The sequence below is a fragment of the Sphaerodactylus townsendi genome, linkage group LG02 (assembly GCF_021028975.2).
Source record: "Sphaerodactylus townsendi isolate TG3544 linkage group LG02, MPM_Stown_v2.3, whole genome shotgun sequence".
In the NCBI taxonomy this organism is placed as follows: Eukaryota; Metazoa; Chordata; class Lepidosauria; order Squamata; family Sphaerodactylidae; genus Sphaerodactylus; species Sphaerodactylus townsendi.
The window spans coordinates 160,238,413-160,252,985 of record NC_059426.1 but is presented as its reverse complement, the minus strand read 5'-3'; the positions used below and the strand labels follow the sequence as shown (position 1 = coordinate 160,252,985).

Here is a 14,573-nt window from a genome sequence, read left to right as displayed (position 1 = left end):
ACCCTGGAGGGGCTGGCAGCTGAGTGCTAGATGCTCTTCTTCAGGAATCCTCAGGGTTTGTTTGTTTGCAAACAGGACGTTTGAAAATGTTAATCATGTCGCCGCGCTTGCATGTAAGAAGTATATTTGAACAATGCATTATTTATAAAAACGGCAACAGAGGACTGAACGTGGCTTGTCTCACTTCCTAGCGTCGGCCCATATTTTGGAAATTTCCGGACAGAAAGAAGTTGCGGGAGGCGCTGTCGATTGTGAAGAATCACGGTAAAGATCTTCTACACTCCTAAAAATGGCAGACCTTCGGGAAGGCGACTTTTGCTCTTGTAATCCACTTGAACTGTTTGAACAAGTAACCGCACAAGGAGAAAAAGTCAGATCGCTGAAAGCAGAGAAAGCGCCAAAGGTATGGATCCTGAACCTCTTCTTTTTTTATATAATGAATTTTATTAAAGTTTCGGATAGTATATTTACAATAAACAATCTGTATGGTTTACATTAGTAAAAACATACAAAAGACAAACTGGAGGACAAACCAGGACAAATCAGACAAAACATATGAACCAACATAAAAGACTAATAGCGGTCTCGTTGACCTAACTATTAGTCTCTACAATGGGTGTATATCAACCCTTCTATATTCTCTTTCCAAAATCCTAAAGTAGATCCTGAACTTTTCAAAACATAGAGTGCACACTGGGCACAGTATGGCCCAGCTATGCCTCTGCTCTCCCTCACAGTCTCCCTCTCACCCCTGCTCTATGCCCAGAAGAAGGCAAAACACCTCTAGGATCCCTGACCTACAGGAAAATTCCTTGCTGGCCCCAAAGTGATGACAGGCATAATCCTGCATGTGTAAGAAAAGGCCAGAAGAAGCAAGCACTGGCTCTTCCCTTCCTGCCCTACCTCTCATGATCTGGCGAGTTCATAGAATCATCCTTGCTTTCAGAATGTCTCCCGTTGAAATGTAACTTCCTTGTGTGTGTGCAAGACAGAGAAACGACACCATACCGCCACACTTCCTTAATCTGACTTGTTCTTTTTTCCCCACCTCCTTTACCTGCAGGATGAAATTGAAGCAGCAGTTAAGTTATTATTGTCATTAAAGCTGAGTTATAAAACAGCGACGGGCCAGGAATATAAAGCTGGTTCCCCTCCGACAGATTTTGCTCCGGTCAGTAATGGTCCCGGGGATGCTGGAGACGAAGATCTTGTGGACCCATGGACAGTGCAGACATCCAACGCCAAAGGGGTAGATTACGATAAACTTATTGGTGAGTGATGCTATATCTGTTTTTCAAAATTATTTTAATTGGTCATTTACAGTGGAATGAGCTGGTTTTCATTGTTCTCCGTTTCCTGAGCACAGACTTCCCAAAACAATAGTAGTGAACACATATGTAGCTGCTTTATAGTAAAGTTGTCAGTCAAGTTCAATATCAAAGTCATAGCTGGGTCAGAGTGTGCCTGGTACGAACTCTGTGTTTTCCGCCCCCCTCCCCCCACTTACCTTACTTCAGCCTGGAAAAGCAGCCTGTTCCCTTCAGGTTGAAAGTGGCCTGGTGGGAACTACACTTCCCATGAGACCTTGGGGCTTGCAAGGTCTCCTGGGAAATGTAGTTCCCACCAGGCAAACCCAGCTTCGACCCCTAACCGAGAGGAACTGATCGCTTCTGCCAGCCTGCACTCTGGATTCAACAAAGGTAGGAGGGTGTGGGGGGGCAGGGGGCACTGTGGGGGGCTGGGGGAGTGGGATGCTGCGGGGGGGGCAGGGGGCGATTTTCCACTCAGTGCAACACGCACCCTCCCATCCCCATGGTAGCTCCACCTCTGTTCAATATTGTCTACTCAGACTGGATCTCCAGGGTCTCAGGTGGGAGTCTTTCACATCACCTCCTGTCTGGTCCTTTTTAACTGGAAACACCAAGTCTCGAACCGAGCACCTGCTCGGTGCAAAGCAGAAGCCACATGAAGGGAGTGACGGCCAATGAAACGAGAAAGCTTCAGTGAGATATGTTTTGCTTTGAGAGCTGCAATCTGAAAACAAAATTATTAGTGTAAGACCCCTTGGAACATATTGGGACTTGCTTCTGAGTAAACATGTTTCTGTTCATCTTTGAAAACAGGAGGCTTTTCCTGGGAAGTAAGAATAAAGTAGTAAGTTCAGAAATGAAGCTCTCAGCCTTGAAATGTGAAGGAACACAAATTAAGTCCATGTTTTGGTTTGGCTTGGTCTTCCCGTCAAGTCACCGATGACTTACGGCAACCCCATCAGGTTTTCAAGGCAAGAGAAGTTCAGGGGATGTTTACCACTGCCTGTCTCTGCATAACAACACTGGTATTCCTTGGAGATCTCCCATCCAAATACTTGTCAGGGTCCAGACTGAGAATGTGTAATGGTTCCAAGGTCACCCAGCAAGTTTCCATGGCAGAGTGGGGATTCGAACCTGGTTTTGCCAGATCTTAGTCCAGCACTTCAGCCACACCATGCCGGCTCTCCATATTCTGTAGGCATGTCATAATTCAAGAGTGAGGGCATTCCACCTTAAAAAGTAACTTGTAACATTTCTTTAGTGTTGTGCTCCTGTGGTTTTATGGCAGTGCACCATGTGTAACCTAATCTGCCTTTTATTTTCAGTTCGATTTGGCAGCAGCAAAATTGATAACGATCTAATTAATCGGATAGAGAGAGTTACGGGGCATAAACCCCATCACTTCCTACGCAGGGGCATCTTCTTTTCTCATCGGTGGGTATGTTAATCTGTTGGAGCAAAAGTAGTTTTAAGCAATGCCTTGTTTTCCACACACTCCAGAGAACAGATCTGTAGAGAGGCAGCATATAAACTTTCCAAATAAATATTTGCCATATAGGAATAAAAATAAGCTTCCGGGGACAGGGCGGAGATTGAGAGGACTTGTTGTCTGTCCTTCCCATAGTGCACTTCTCATGCCTACCATCAGGGAGAAGAAACGTAGCCACTCACAGATGAGTTGGGAGCTGTTACGTGCTCAGATGACTCACCAGGAATACAGAGAAATGTTGCTTTGCAAATGTAAATGGATACAACTGTGAAAATCAGCCCAACATAGCATTGCCCACTGATAGTTGAAAACTGCAGAATGTTCTGGGCAACTGAGCACCAGTTAAAGAGCAGAGGAGAGGAAATTGGCTTTTAAACACTTTGTGTTCCTGAAGCAGGGATTAAGATTGGGTTTATATCCCACTTTATCTCTTCCAGCTGAAGATGGGGCATATAAGCCATCAGAAGGGGCAACCCCTGATTCTTCTTCCCTTCCTCCGTGAAGTCATTAGCATAAAGGTGCAAGAGGCTTAGTGAGGGGGTTAATTAGGGCCCATTGTGCATGGACCGCTTACCTCGGGGCTCTTAGCTGCGCAGTGGGGCTGTAGTGTGGTCTCCTTGCATTTCTCTGTTTACACATGAAAGGGCGTTCACTGCCTGCTCCGGAGCACAGTGGCCTGCCATTGCTTTCTCCTGCAACGCCTTCCTTGGTGGTCACCCTGCAAAATAATAGTCCTGTGTAGCTGTCGGGATGTGACGGGATCGGGCTATCCCACGCCACCATTCCTCCCTCGTGGTCCTCACCTGGTGATTTTTTCAACTCGTTTTAATATTGCAAAAGTGGAAATGTTTTTTGGGGGGTTCTGCAGTTTTACATAAATGCTATTTACCGTATATACTCATGTATAAGTCGACCTGAATATAAGTCGAGGGACCTAATTTTACCACAAAAAACTGGGAAAACTTATTGACTCGAGTATAAGTGTAGGGTGGGAAATGCAGCAGCTACTGGTAAATTTCAAAAATAAAAATAGATACGGTCGGGTGCTATTTGGGGGTCTCTGCCACCGACCTCTGCATCCCGCAGCTTGTCAAGCTCACCCAGGTCAACTGGCTGTCACCCGCCGAGAGCCAGTGACCAGCTGCCGCCAAGAAGAAGGCAGAGGCAGAGAAAGTGGCTGAAAGGGGGAAGGCAGAGAAGAAGGCAGAGGAGAGAGAGGCAGAGAAAGCAGCTGAAAGGGAGAAAAAAGGCAGGAGAGAGCGAAGACAGGAGAGGGGGAATGCCACACAAGAATTAAGTGGGACCTTCATTCACATATAAGTCGAGGGGGGCTTTTTCATCACAAAAATGTGCTGAAAAAGTAGACTTATACACGAATATATAAGGTAAATGACAGTATTGTGTTTTGAATAAAAATCGAAAGGCATAAAAGCAGGTCTCCCACACTCGTTCTCATTTGATTAAGCTCTTTAAAAAGGCATGCCATGTTTCTTTTCTTCCGCCTTTAGAGACATGAACCAAATCCTTGACGCATATGAAAATAAGAAGCCCTTTTACCTGTACACAGGCAGAGGCCCTTCGTCTGAAGCCATCCACGTTGGCCACCTTATCCCATTCATTTTCACAAAGTAAGTAACTTCTGTCTGGAGACTCTTCATTTTCCATTATATGCTTACTTACTATGTTGAACGTGGTTGGTGCTGATGATTCATGCAGTATTGCACAGTCAATAACGCTGATTCAGAGAACTCGACTCCTACTTAATGCAGTTACCCCATTATTATGAGAGAGGGGGAAAAACCAATTTCCCATGGTGCTCTGATAACTAAAATGCTATTACTCTGCTGTTCAGCCTGAGAATGAATTCTGCCTTGCCGGCATCTTAAGATTCAGGTGAGAAAAGATGTAAGCTAATCCTGTGCAGGAACACTAACAGATTTGTTTTCCAAGAGATGGATCTCCTGCCAGAGTCAGCCAACTACATTTATTTTCTGGGAAATAAATGGATGTTACGTTTACCATCAGACCAGAGCCAGCGTGGTATAGTGGTTAAGAGCAGTAGACTCTAATCTAGAAAACCAGGATCGATTCTCCACTCCTCCGTATGAAGCCTGCTGGGGGACCTTGGGCCAATCTCAGTTCTCTCAGAACTCTGTCAGCCCACTACAGAGGCAGGCAGTGGCGAACCACCTCTGAACGTCTCTTGCCTTGAAAACCCCACAGGGTCGTCGTAGGTTAGCTGTGACTTGACAGCACTTTCCGCCACCACCAGACAAGGAGGTATGCACACCAAGTCTTGGAAGTTCAGCCAGGTAGGGAGGTCAAAAGTGTCTTTAAACCTGAGCCAGTGTGGTGTAGTGGTTAAGAGTAGGTGGGTTCTAATCTGGAGGACCAAGTTTGATTCCCCACTCCTCTACCTGAGTGGCAGAGGCTTATCTGGTGAACCAGATGTGTTTCTACACTCTTACATTCCTCCTGGGTGACCTTGGGCCAGTCACCGTTCTCTCAGGAACTCTCTCAGCCCCACCTGCCTCACAAGGTGTCTGTTGTGGGGAGAGGAAGGGAAAGCAGCTTGTAAGCCACCTTGTGTCTCCTTGCGGGAGAGAAAGGTGGGGTATAAATCCAAACTCTTCTTCTTCTGAGTGACACTTGCAAAAGGCCACCCAGTGAATTAATGAACAAATGACATTTGAACCGAGATCAGGCCCTCCCATACAGATCATCATGACAGCTTGTGACATATACGAGGATGCTACTCGAAAATGCTTGAATAAATCTCTGTTTAAAATTTATTTTATTTTAATTATTTATTTTCCTAGATTTGTGTCCCTCCCATTCCCAATCAGAGTTGGGCTCGGGAGGCTTACAAAAGTTTAAAACGTAAATAATCCAATAAAACATTTCAATAAATTTATGATACTAAAACCTAACCTATTTTGTTTTTATCAGGTGGCTTCAAGATGTATTTAATGTTCCTTTAGTCATACAGTTGACTGATGATGAGAAATACCTCTGGAAAGATCTAACGGTTGAGAAGGCATACCAGTATACCATAGAAAACGTCAAGGACCTCATAGCCTTAGGATTCGATGTCAATAAAACCTTCATCTTTTCTGATCTGGACTATTTGGGGTAAGTTTCTGATAATGTTTAAAAGCTTCATGATCAAATCTCTTTTACAGTTTTCTGTAAACTTTATTTCTTTTCTTTTCTGAGTGTCTCCTTTTTTTCTTTTCTTTTTCTTTTCTGGTTTAAAATTTTTTTTTAATTAGTGATGCCATTTATACTGTTGCATGACGAAGGAAAGAACTGAAGATAAGTGAATTGGATGTTTGTACAACATAAGTGGAGTTTACATTTTTGGGGAAAATGGGATGGCTATTTTTGTAACAGGAGGGAAGACCAGCTAACAGAAGAGCGTGATGTCTTATTTTGGTAGATTTATGTTCTTGTGTTTCAAATGTGATTGAGACGATCACCCACATTCTGTCACATTATGAATTTTACAGGGATGTTCGAACTCTCTTAATCTTTCCCCTGCTGACTAGACCTTTTGGATATTCTAGTTATTCTAGTCACTCTGACTTACTGTTTAAATTTTTACTCGAAGATAAAGATTCCACCATTTCATATGTAATGTCTAAGTTTTGCTACATAGCTAACAGAAACTGTTACATTACATTGCTAGCAGGAATCGTTGTTGCCTTGTGAAATTGCTTGTTAACTGTTCATTAACATTATTCCAGTGTTTGTTTTAATTTTTTGCTGGTCTGTGATTATGTTTCATAAAATGAATGGACTTTTTGTTTTTCATTCAAAGCCCAATCAAATAATCAGCAGGGTGAGTGAGATATCTGGATAAGTTTACCATACTATTTTTAACATTCATTCCAAATAACGCAGAAGCTACTAAAGCATGCATGAGGTATATGAACTCCTTACTGCTAGCTCCACTTCTTACAGTTCACAAGTTAAATGCTTTTTGCACTTACGGTAAACCAAAGTGTGCTATCTCATGTGAATCATGAACTCTGGTTTGTTCGTTCCCTACCAAAGCACAGTTTAATCCTAATCAGGAGACAAGAGAACAAACCGTAATATATGATTTGAAGAAAACAACTATGGTTTCCCATAAAAGCAGAACTATTTAATTTCTCAATCCATGCACAAGAGGAGTGAGGAAAGAGCTAGCAAGACAGAGGCACTCCCACGCTGATTTTTGTGATGTGAACCAACTACAATTCCTTACTAGGTACTCTTGCTATTGTAAAAAAGAAATGTATATTAAAAGGGACACAATATAACAGAGGTTCTCAACCTAGGGGTCGGGACCCCTTTGGGGGTCGAACAACCCTTTCCCAGGGGTCGCCTAAGACTCTCTGCATCAGTGTTCTCCATCTGTAAAATGGATAAATGTTAGGGTTGGGGATCACCACTACATGAGGAACTGTATTAAAGGGTCGCGGCATTAGGAAGGTTGAGAACCACTGCAATATAAGCAAAAGGAATGCTACTACAAATCATAATTGTTTGGGATGTTGGTAAAACCTTCACTTAGATCATCCAACTTGCTTGTAATTTAACGGAGAACCAAGAATTTATCTTCCTTGTTGCAGAATTGTTGAGAATAATAAACAGCATTCGCATACGGTCACCCTTTCGAAATCCAGTAGGGGGTGCAATAGTGCAACAACTGGTTCAAATTATTTCAGCTTCTAAAGAAACGGCCACTTAGTACAAGAGGAACCAAACTTAGAATCAGGGGTCATGTGTTTTGATTGTGTGGCTGTCCAGTGAGGAAGCTGCCCATATGCTTCATCAAGTGTTTTGAACGTTCAAAGGGTTTCTGGCCTGTGAAGTGTAAAATAAGAATGTTGCATCCCCAGAGCTTCACTTGCTTGTGTCTGACAACCTTTCAAATCTGGTGTTTGGATCTCCTTTGTCGTTGTTTTGTCTTATTCACAGAGTGGAGAATGAGAGGGGAGGGTGAAACTTGGCAATCTTTATTTACGTAAGGCCCATTGTGAAACATTTCGAACAGTTCTTGGAACAGCCGGAACAGCTTATTTTGTAAATAAGCCTGACCTGGGCTATACTTAAGTTCTATCTTTATTGTAGCGTGTGGTTCTGGTGGGTTTTCCGGGCTGTGTGGCCGTGGTCTGGTGGATCTTGTTCCTAACGTTTCGCCTGCATCTGTGGCTGGCATCTTCAGAGGTGTATCACAGAGGGAAGTCTGTTACACACTGTGTCCAATGAGAAGGGAATGTTTTTAGTGGGGTACCACTGGAGTGTTGGGGGTTTCCGGGCTGTATGGCCGTGTTCTAGTAGCATTTTTTCCTGGTGTTTCGCCTGCATCTGTGGCTGGCATCTTCAGAGGATCAGGAGATTCTTCACTGGATCATGGGATTTTTATGGGCTTGGTCTCTTATTAGGTTTATATATATTGTGAAAAAAGTCTTGTTGTATTCCAACGTCCAACGTGCCGACATTATGTCAAGTGGAGGGGCTTTCAGTAAGCTGGAATATTGTCTTTCTGTCATGCTGCTACTTAGGCTCTTCATTTGAAAAAATGTATGATAAAAATTACATATGGGTTTTATTTAAGCTGAAATTACTAGTGCTTAAAGTTTGCATGCAGAATGCCCGAAGCCCATGGTTGTTGGGAAATAGATTGATGCTTGCAAGTATTCTGTGGAAGGCGGGTTTGCCCTTCCCCGTCTAAATTTCTCCATTTCCCTCTCTGTCTCCACTCCTGCTTTGCTAGAACAAGTCCAGAATTCTACAAGAACATCTTAAGAGTTCAAAAGCACGTTACGTTCAACCAAGTCAAGGGAATTTTTGGCTTTACAGACAGTGACTGCATCGGTGAGTTCCTGAAGTGTTTATAGCAGCACATGAAGGCAGGTAACTGGGAACGAGCCCAGTGGGTTGCAAAGCAAACTGGGGGCAACTTTCTCTTTTCATTAATGGGCCACTGTCAGGAATAGGTGCTGCTGTCCTCCGCTTATATCCTAACGGGCGTACCGCTTAGGGGTCAAATATATATGGGGTCAAATGTCTCTGGGCTGCAGCCATTTAGTCTTGTGGAGGGCAGAAAATCGCCTCCCACACCCCTCCTCCTTCCCCCTGGGTCCATACACTGACTTCAACACCTGGTGCAAAAAAACATTGTTTGGTCGTGATGGGGGAGGATGGCCACCCATGCGGGGGGGGGGAGGTGGGCGGGGCGGAAAACTCATATTTTGCACCGGGCTACATTTTTCCTGGATACGCCTCTGTATCCTAACCACTGGCCCCTGAAAGGTTCTCAGAGCGGCTTCCAAAATTAAGAAAGACAAGTTATTTAAAAGGATTATGATAGGTTTACAGTGAACACTTAAACTGCACTTAAACTACAGATTTCATGGAAGGTTCTTTCAGCTAGGAATACTGATGTTGCAAAAGAATATGAAAAAGCAGAATTTATTTTTTAAAAGAATGTCAGCCATTAAAAGGTAGGGGAGAAATCAGACTTGTGCTGTAAACCATCAGCGATCTACACATCAGAATACAAAATCTGAGTCCAGCAGTACCCCAGAAACCAGCAACATTTCCCAGCTTTTTTTGCATTGAATCTCACTCTGTCAGTCCAACAACATGAACTTTGACTCACACATGGGTGCTGTGTGGTTTCCGGGCTGTATGACCGTGTTCTAGCAACATTCTCTCCTGACGTTTTGCCTGCATCTGTGGCTGGCATCTTCAGAGGATCTGGGTTCAGAGGATCTACAGATCCTCTGAAGATGCCAGCCACAGATGCAGGCGAAACGTCAGGAGAGAATGTTGCTAGAACACGGCCATACAGCCCGGAAACCACACAGCACTCAAGTGATTCCGGCCGTGAAAGCCTTCGACAATACTTTGACTCACACAGCTTATACCCAGGAAACAGTTGTTGGCCCACAAAGTGCTACAGTACTCAAATGTTGTTCTGCTGCTTCAGACTGACGCAGTTGTCCACCTGCGACTAAAATCAGAATGTGTGTGCAAATCATCATCGAGTCATAACCAACTTACAGTGACTGTGTAAGGTTTTCAAGGCCAAAGGCCAGCAGAGGGTGTTGCCATCGTCTACCTCTGTGCAGTGACCCTGGTATTCCTTGGTCGCCTGCCATTCCAATGCTAATCAAGGCTGTATCAGCTTAGCTTTCGAAATCTGACAAGATGGGGCTAGTCTGGATCAATCTAGATCCAAGAGTGATCCGCACGCAGTTTAATTCTGCGGCAGCCCCACATAGTGCATGTTGTTTTTTTCTTCAAACCCCTGGATTAAAGAGTTATCAGGCATTTATATATTTTTCAAATCCTATGTTCTGATATCACAGATTACTCCTTGGGGGGCGTTTTGCTCCTTGAGATACCACATTATTTAGATGCAATACAACGTTGATGTCCAGGCTTTTAACACTTATGAAATGTAAGATGTCCTGTGACCCTATTGCAATTCAAGGCAAAGAGACATTCCTTCTTTCGTTGCTGTATTCAGATGCTGCTCCAGCCAGTGATGAAACGTATCTGTCATAAGCGCACTAGTGTTGTTCATCTGTCGTTGAATAGCTTCTAGTGGAGAATGACTTGTCTCTGTGAGGCTTTGAATCTTAAATGGCAGTTTAATATGACTAAGGATAACAGTGTTGGGTCCCTCTTAAGAAATCAGGAAGCTCTTTAGAAATCAGTACACCCTGTTCCTCTTGCCTACCCTTTAGAATGCCTCCCTTCTCAGTTTAACTGTGGCTAAGGATAAGAGAACCAACATGGCGAAGGAGAGGTGGTTTTTATACCCCTCTTTTGTCTACCATAAGGAGTTTCAGAGTGGCTTGCAATTGCCTTCCCTCCCCCACACAACAAGGCACCTTGTGAGGTAGGTGGGGCTGAGAGAGTTCTGAGAGAACTGCGCCTGGACCAAGATCACCCAGCTGACTTCACGAGGAGGAGAAGGGAATCAAACCTGGCTCTCCATATTAGAGTCCGCCACTCATGTGGACAAGTGGAGAATCCATCCCAGTTCTCCCAATTAGAGTCGGCCACTCTTAATCACTACAACACACTGGCTCTGTGGTGGTTAAGGTTTCAGACTAGGATCTGGGAAACCCAAAATTTGAATCCCCGTTCTGCCATGGAAACGTGCTTGGTAACTGGTTGTTGTGGTTTTCCGGGCTGTGTGGCCATGGTCTGCTAGATCTTGTTCCTAAGGTTTGGCTGCATATGTGGCTGGCATCTTCAGAGGTGTATCACAGACTGGACACAGTGTGTAACAAACTTCTCTCTGTCATACACCTCTGAAGATGCCAGCCACAGATGCAGGCAAAACGTTAGGAACAAGATCTACCAGACCATGGCCACACAGCCTGGAAAACCCACAACAACCAGTTGAATCCGGCCGTGAAAGCCTTTGGCAATATATTGCTTGGTAATCTTGGGCCAGCCACATACTCGCAGCCTCAGCCCTGGCAAGTATTTGGATGGGAGACCTCCACGGGGTACCAGGGCTATGATATGGAAGCAGGCAGTGACAAACCACTTGTGAATGTCTGTTGCCTTGAAAACGCCAGCAACAGTTCTGACATATGTCAGATGTGACTTGACAGCAAAAAAGAGGTATAATGGGCACCACCCTTATCTGTGCAGAATACAAGCCAGGTTTCTCTTTTTAGCTACAACCTGAATCTACCATTAAAACACAATTTAGGTGCTGGTTAAGTGGGAAACCTGCTGGACCAGAGGTGTCCAACTCTGGAGCTTCAAATGTTCATGGACTACAATTCCCATCAGGCCTTGCTGGCATGCCAATTGGGGCTGATGGGAATTGTAGTCCATGAACATCGGAAGTGCCAGAATTGGACACCCCTATACTAGACCCTAGTTACAGATCGCAGATATCTGGGTGGACGTGTCTTTTTTGAAAGGGGGTGGGTGTGATGAGAGAGAGTATGTGTTCCCAAAGTAACCTCTGAGTCAATGAACTGCAGTTCCAAGAGTGCCAACATCACGCCAGCATCAACCCTCAATGCCATCTGCATTAAGTTTACCATGTCAGGATTCATAATGCCCCTTGTGTTGCTTTCTGGCCCAAGGCTTTAAGAAATGGTGTAAGAAGCTGACTTATAGAAGGGTACTTTGCATAAAGGGTCTGATAACACACACCTTCCTCATCAAGTGCAGCTGTGCCAGTAAGACCATGCCACTAGAGGGAGGCCAAAGAAACAAGGAGCCTGGTATATTATCATTCAGAACTAATAGGTTGGATCCAACAACTCTTTTCCAGCAGGGGTAGTACACTGTACGGGAATAGTATACTGAACTCTGGCTAGCAGATTATCCCTAGCACTAGTAATACAGAATGGTAGGATCCAACCCACTGTTCATAGAATCATAAGAGTTGGAAGAGACCCCAAAGGTCAACAAGCCCAACCCCCTGCAATGCAGGATCACACAATCAAAGCACTCCTGACAGATGGCCATCCAGCCTCCAAAGGAGACTCCATCACACTCCGGGGTAGTTCATTCCACTGTTGAACAGTCCTTACTGTTAGGAAATTTTTCTTGATGTTTAGGTGGAATCTCTTTTCCTTCACCTTGAACCCATTAGTCCTGGTCCCAGTCTCTGGAGCAACAGAAAACAAGCTTGCTCCCTCACTAACATGACAACTGTCGTTCCATCTGTGTTCTGTGCAGCTAAGCTGTTGTTCTCTGTTAGCAGCCGTGCTGTGAAGATGGCTATAAATAGTTGTTCTCATACAGTTCAGATTGGAGAACATGAGAGAACCGGATGTTAGAAACATTTTTTTCCACACTGTTGCTGACAAGTGCACGGGGGGGGGGGGGTGTTCACTATGGAAAACAACTTCACGAGCAAACGTTTGTGCCTTTCTAGGAAAGATTAGTTTCCCTGCCATTCAAGCTGCTCCATCCTTCTGCACATCATTTCCACAGATCTTCAACGATAAGAAGGATATTCAGTGTTTGATCCCATGCGCCATTGATCAGGTACGAAGCCAATTGTTTAAGGTCTTTTAAGCTTGACTGGACTCTTGGTAATTGTGCGATGGTCGGACTTTGATCTGGGAGGCCAAGGCTGAAATTTCCACTCTGCCATGGAAGTTTGCTGGTCAGTCATGTACTCTCTACCTGACCTATCTTGATTTGCAGATGAAATGCAGAAGAGGAGAATGACTTTGTGAGCCACTTTAGGTCTCCACTGGGGAGAAAAGCCGAATATAAATTTATTATCAGCAGAGTTTAAAGCGGAGTCACTCTGGTAAGATGAGGTCTAGTAGTCTTCTTGCACTCACTTCAGCCTCCTACCACTCTGGAAAAGAATACTCTCCACGCAAGATGTTCTTCCCTGAGGAAGGTTTTACTTTAGCAGTTGCAAGGTTACACAAGTCTATGCTATACAAGACTATAAGGCTATACAGAACTCTTCAGCAAGAACAAAGTTGAACACACACGCTGAACTTAGACACAACTCAGTCTCAGTACTTATCATATACAATGCAATGGTATTTTATACATTCAACAAGGATACTTTCCCCGCCCCGGCAACAGCCTCTCATTGGTCTAGAGTCACAGTTGAACTCACCAATCATGTTAAAGGTCAACTGTTGTTACTTCTTGTCCCTAGACTGACTGTCTCCGGCCTTTGAGTTGGGCAAACTTCTGCTGACTTGAAAATGACCCTTTTGTGAACCTTTTTTTATTTATTTATCATAACATTTATAAATACATACATACATATAATGAAAAAGCATTATAAATACCAGTTCTGGATATATTCTGGTGAAAACCCTTTAGTCCCCCGGGAAAGGCCATAGTGCAAAATGACTTACACTACCCTTTTTTGGTGGCATAAGACTGTGCTGCTAGGAGGGGGCATTTCCGGACCAGAGTGCTCCAAGAATGCCCCAGGAACTTCCCCCTCCATGCCAGAACAGGCATTTGCAGCAGTGCCCAGCTACCACAAGGCCCAGCTTCCAGGTTTGGGTGCTGCAGCAGCTAGCTGCCAAGGTAAGTCCCTCAGTGCCAGTGGTTCAGAAAGCCGGTGTGGTGTAGTAAAGAGCAGGTGCACTCTAATCTGGAGAACTGGGTTTGATTTCCCACTCTTCCACTTGAGCTGTGGAGGCTTATCTGGTGAACCAGATTAGCTTGTGCACTCCAACACGTTCTAGCCGGGTGACCTTGGTCTAGTCACAGTTCTTCTGAGCTCTCTCAGCCCCACTCACCTCACAGGATGTTTGTTGTGGGGGGAGGGAGGGAAAGGAGATTGTAAGCTCCTTTGAGTCTCCTCACTCCCCTTCCCTTGCATGCCACCCCTCACTCCCTCCCCTTCCCTTGCATGCCACCCCTCACTCCCTCCCCTTCCCTTGCATGCCACCCCTCACTCCCTCCCCTTCCCTTGCATGCCACCCCTCACTCCCTCCCCTTCCCTTGCATGCCACCCCTCACTCCCTCCCCTTCCCTTGCATGCCACCCCTCACTCCCTCCCCTTTCCTTGCATGCTACCCCTCCCTCCCCTCCCTTGCATGCCATCCCTCCCTTCCCTTCCCTCCCCCTCCCTCCGCTAGGGTGGGTGGGCCAGGTCCAGATGCCGGGGCCTCTTCCCTCCCCTTGCATGCCACCCCTCATTCCCTCCCCTTTCGGTACCATCAAGCATTACATTCTTCTGTAACACCCTTTCCACACTGGCGGAAGGGCCAAATAGCTCGCAGAGGGGCAGCTTTTCCTCACAATGGCCT

General features: G+C 45.0%; 1 protein-coding gene across 1 annotated transcript in view; it reads left to right on the top strand.

The window, feature by feature from the left end:
* The window catches only part of WARS1 (tryptophanyl-tRNA synthetase 1), a 39,180-nt gene that overhangs the window by 8,636 nt on the left and 15,971 nt on the right, over positions 1-14,573 (top strand). Inside the window, exons 2-8 of the mRNA XM_048485391.1 lie at positions 192-403; positions 1,064-1,271; positions 2,636-2,744; positions 4,308-4,427; positions 5,749-5,931; positions 8,564-8,664; positions 12,713-12,825. Coding sequence (XP_048341348.1) covers positions 290-403; positions 1,064-1,271; positions 2,636-2,744; positions 4,308-4,427; positions 5,749-5,931; positions 8,564-8,664; positions 12,713-12,825 — 948 coding nt within the window. The 5' untranslated portion in view covers positions 192-289. The remainder of the gene's footprint in view (positions 1-191; positions 404-1,063; positions 1,272-2,635; positions 2,745-4,307; positions 4,428-5,748; positions 5,932-8,563; positions 8,665-12,712; positions 12,826-14,573) is intronic.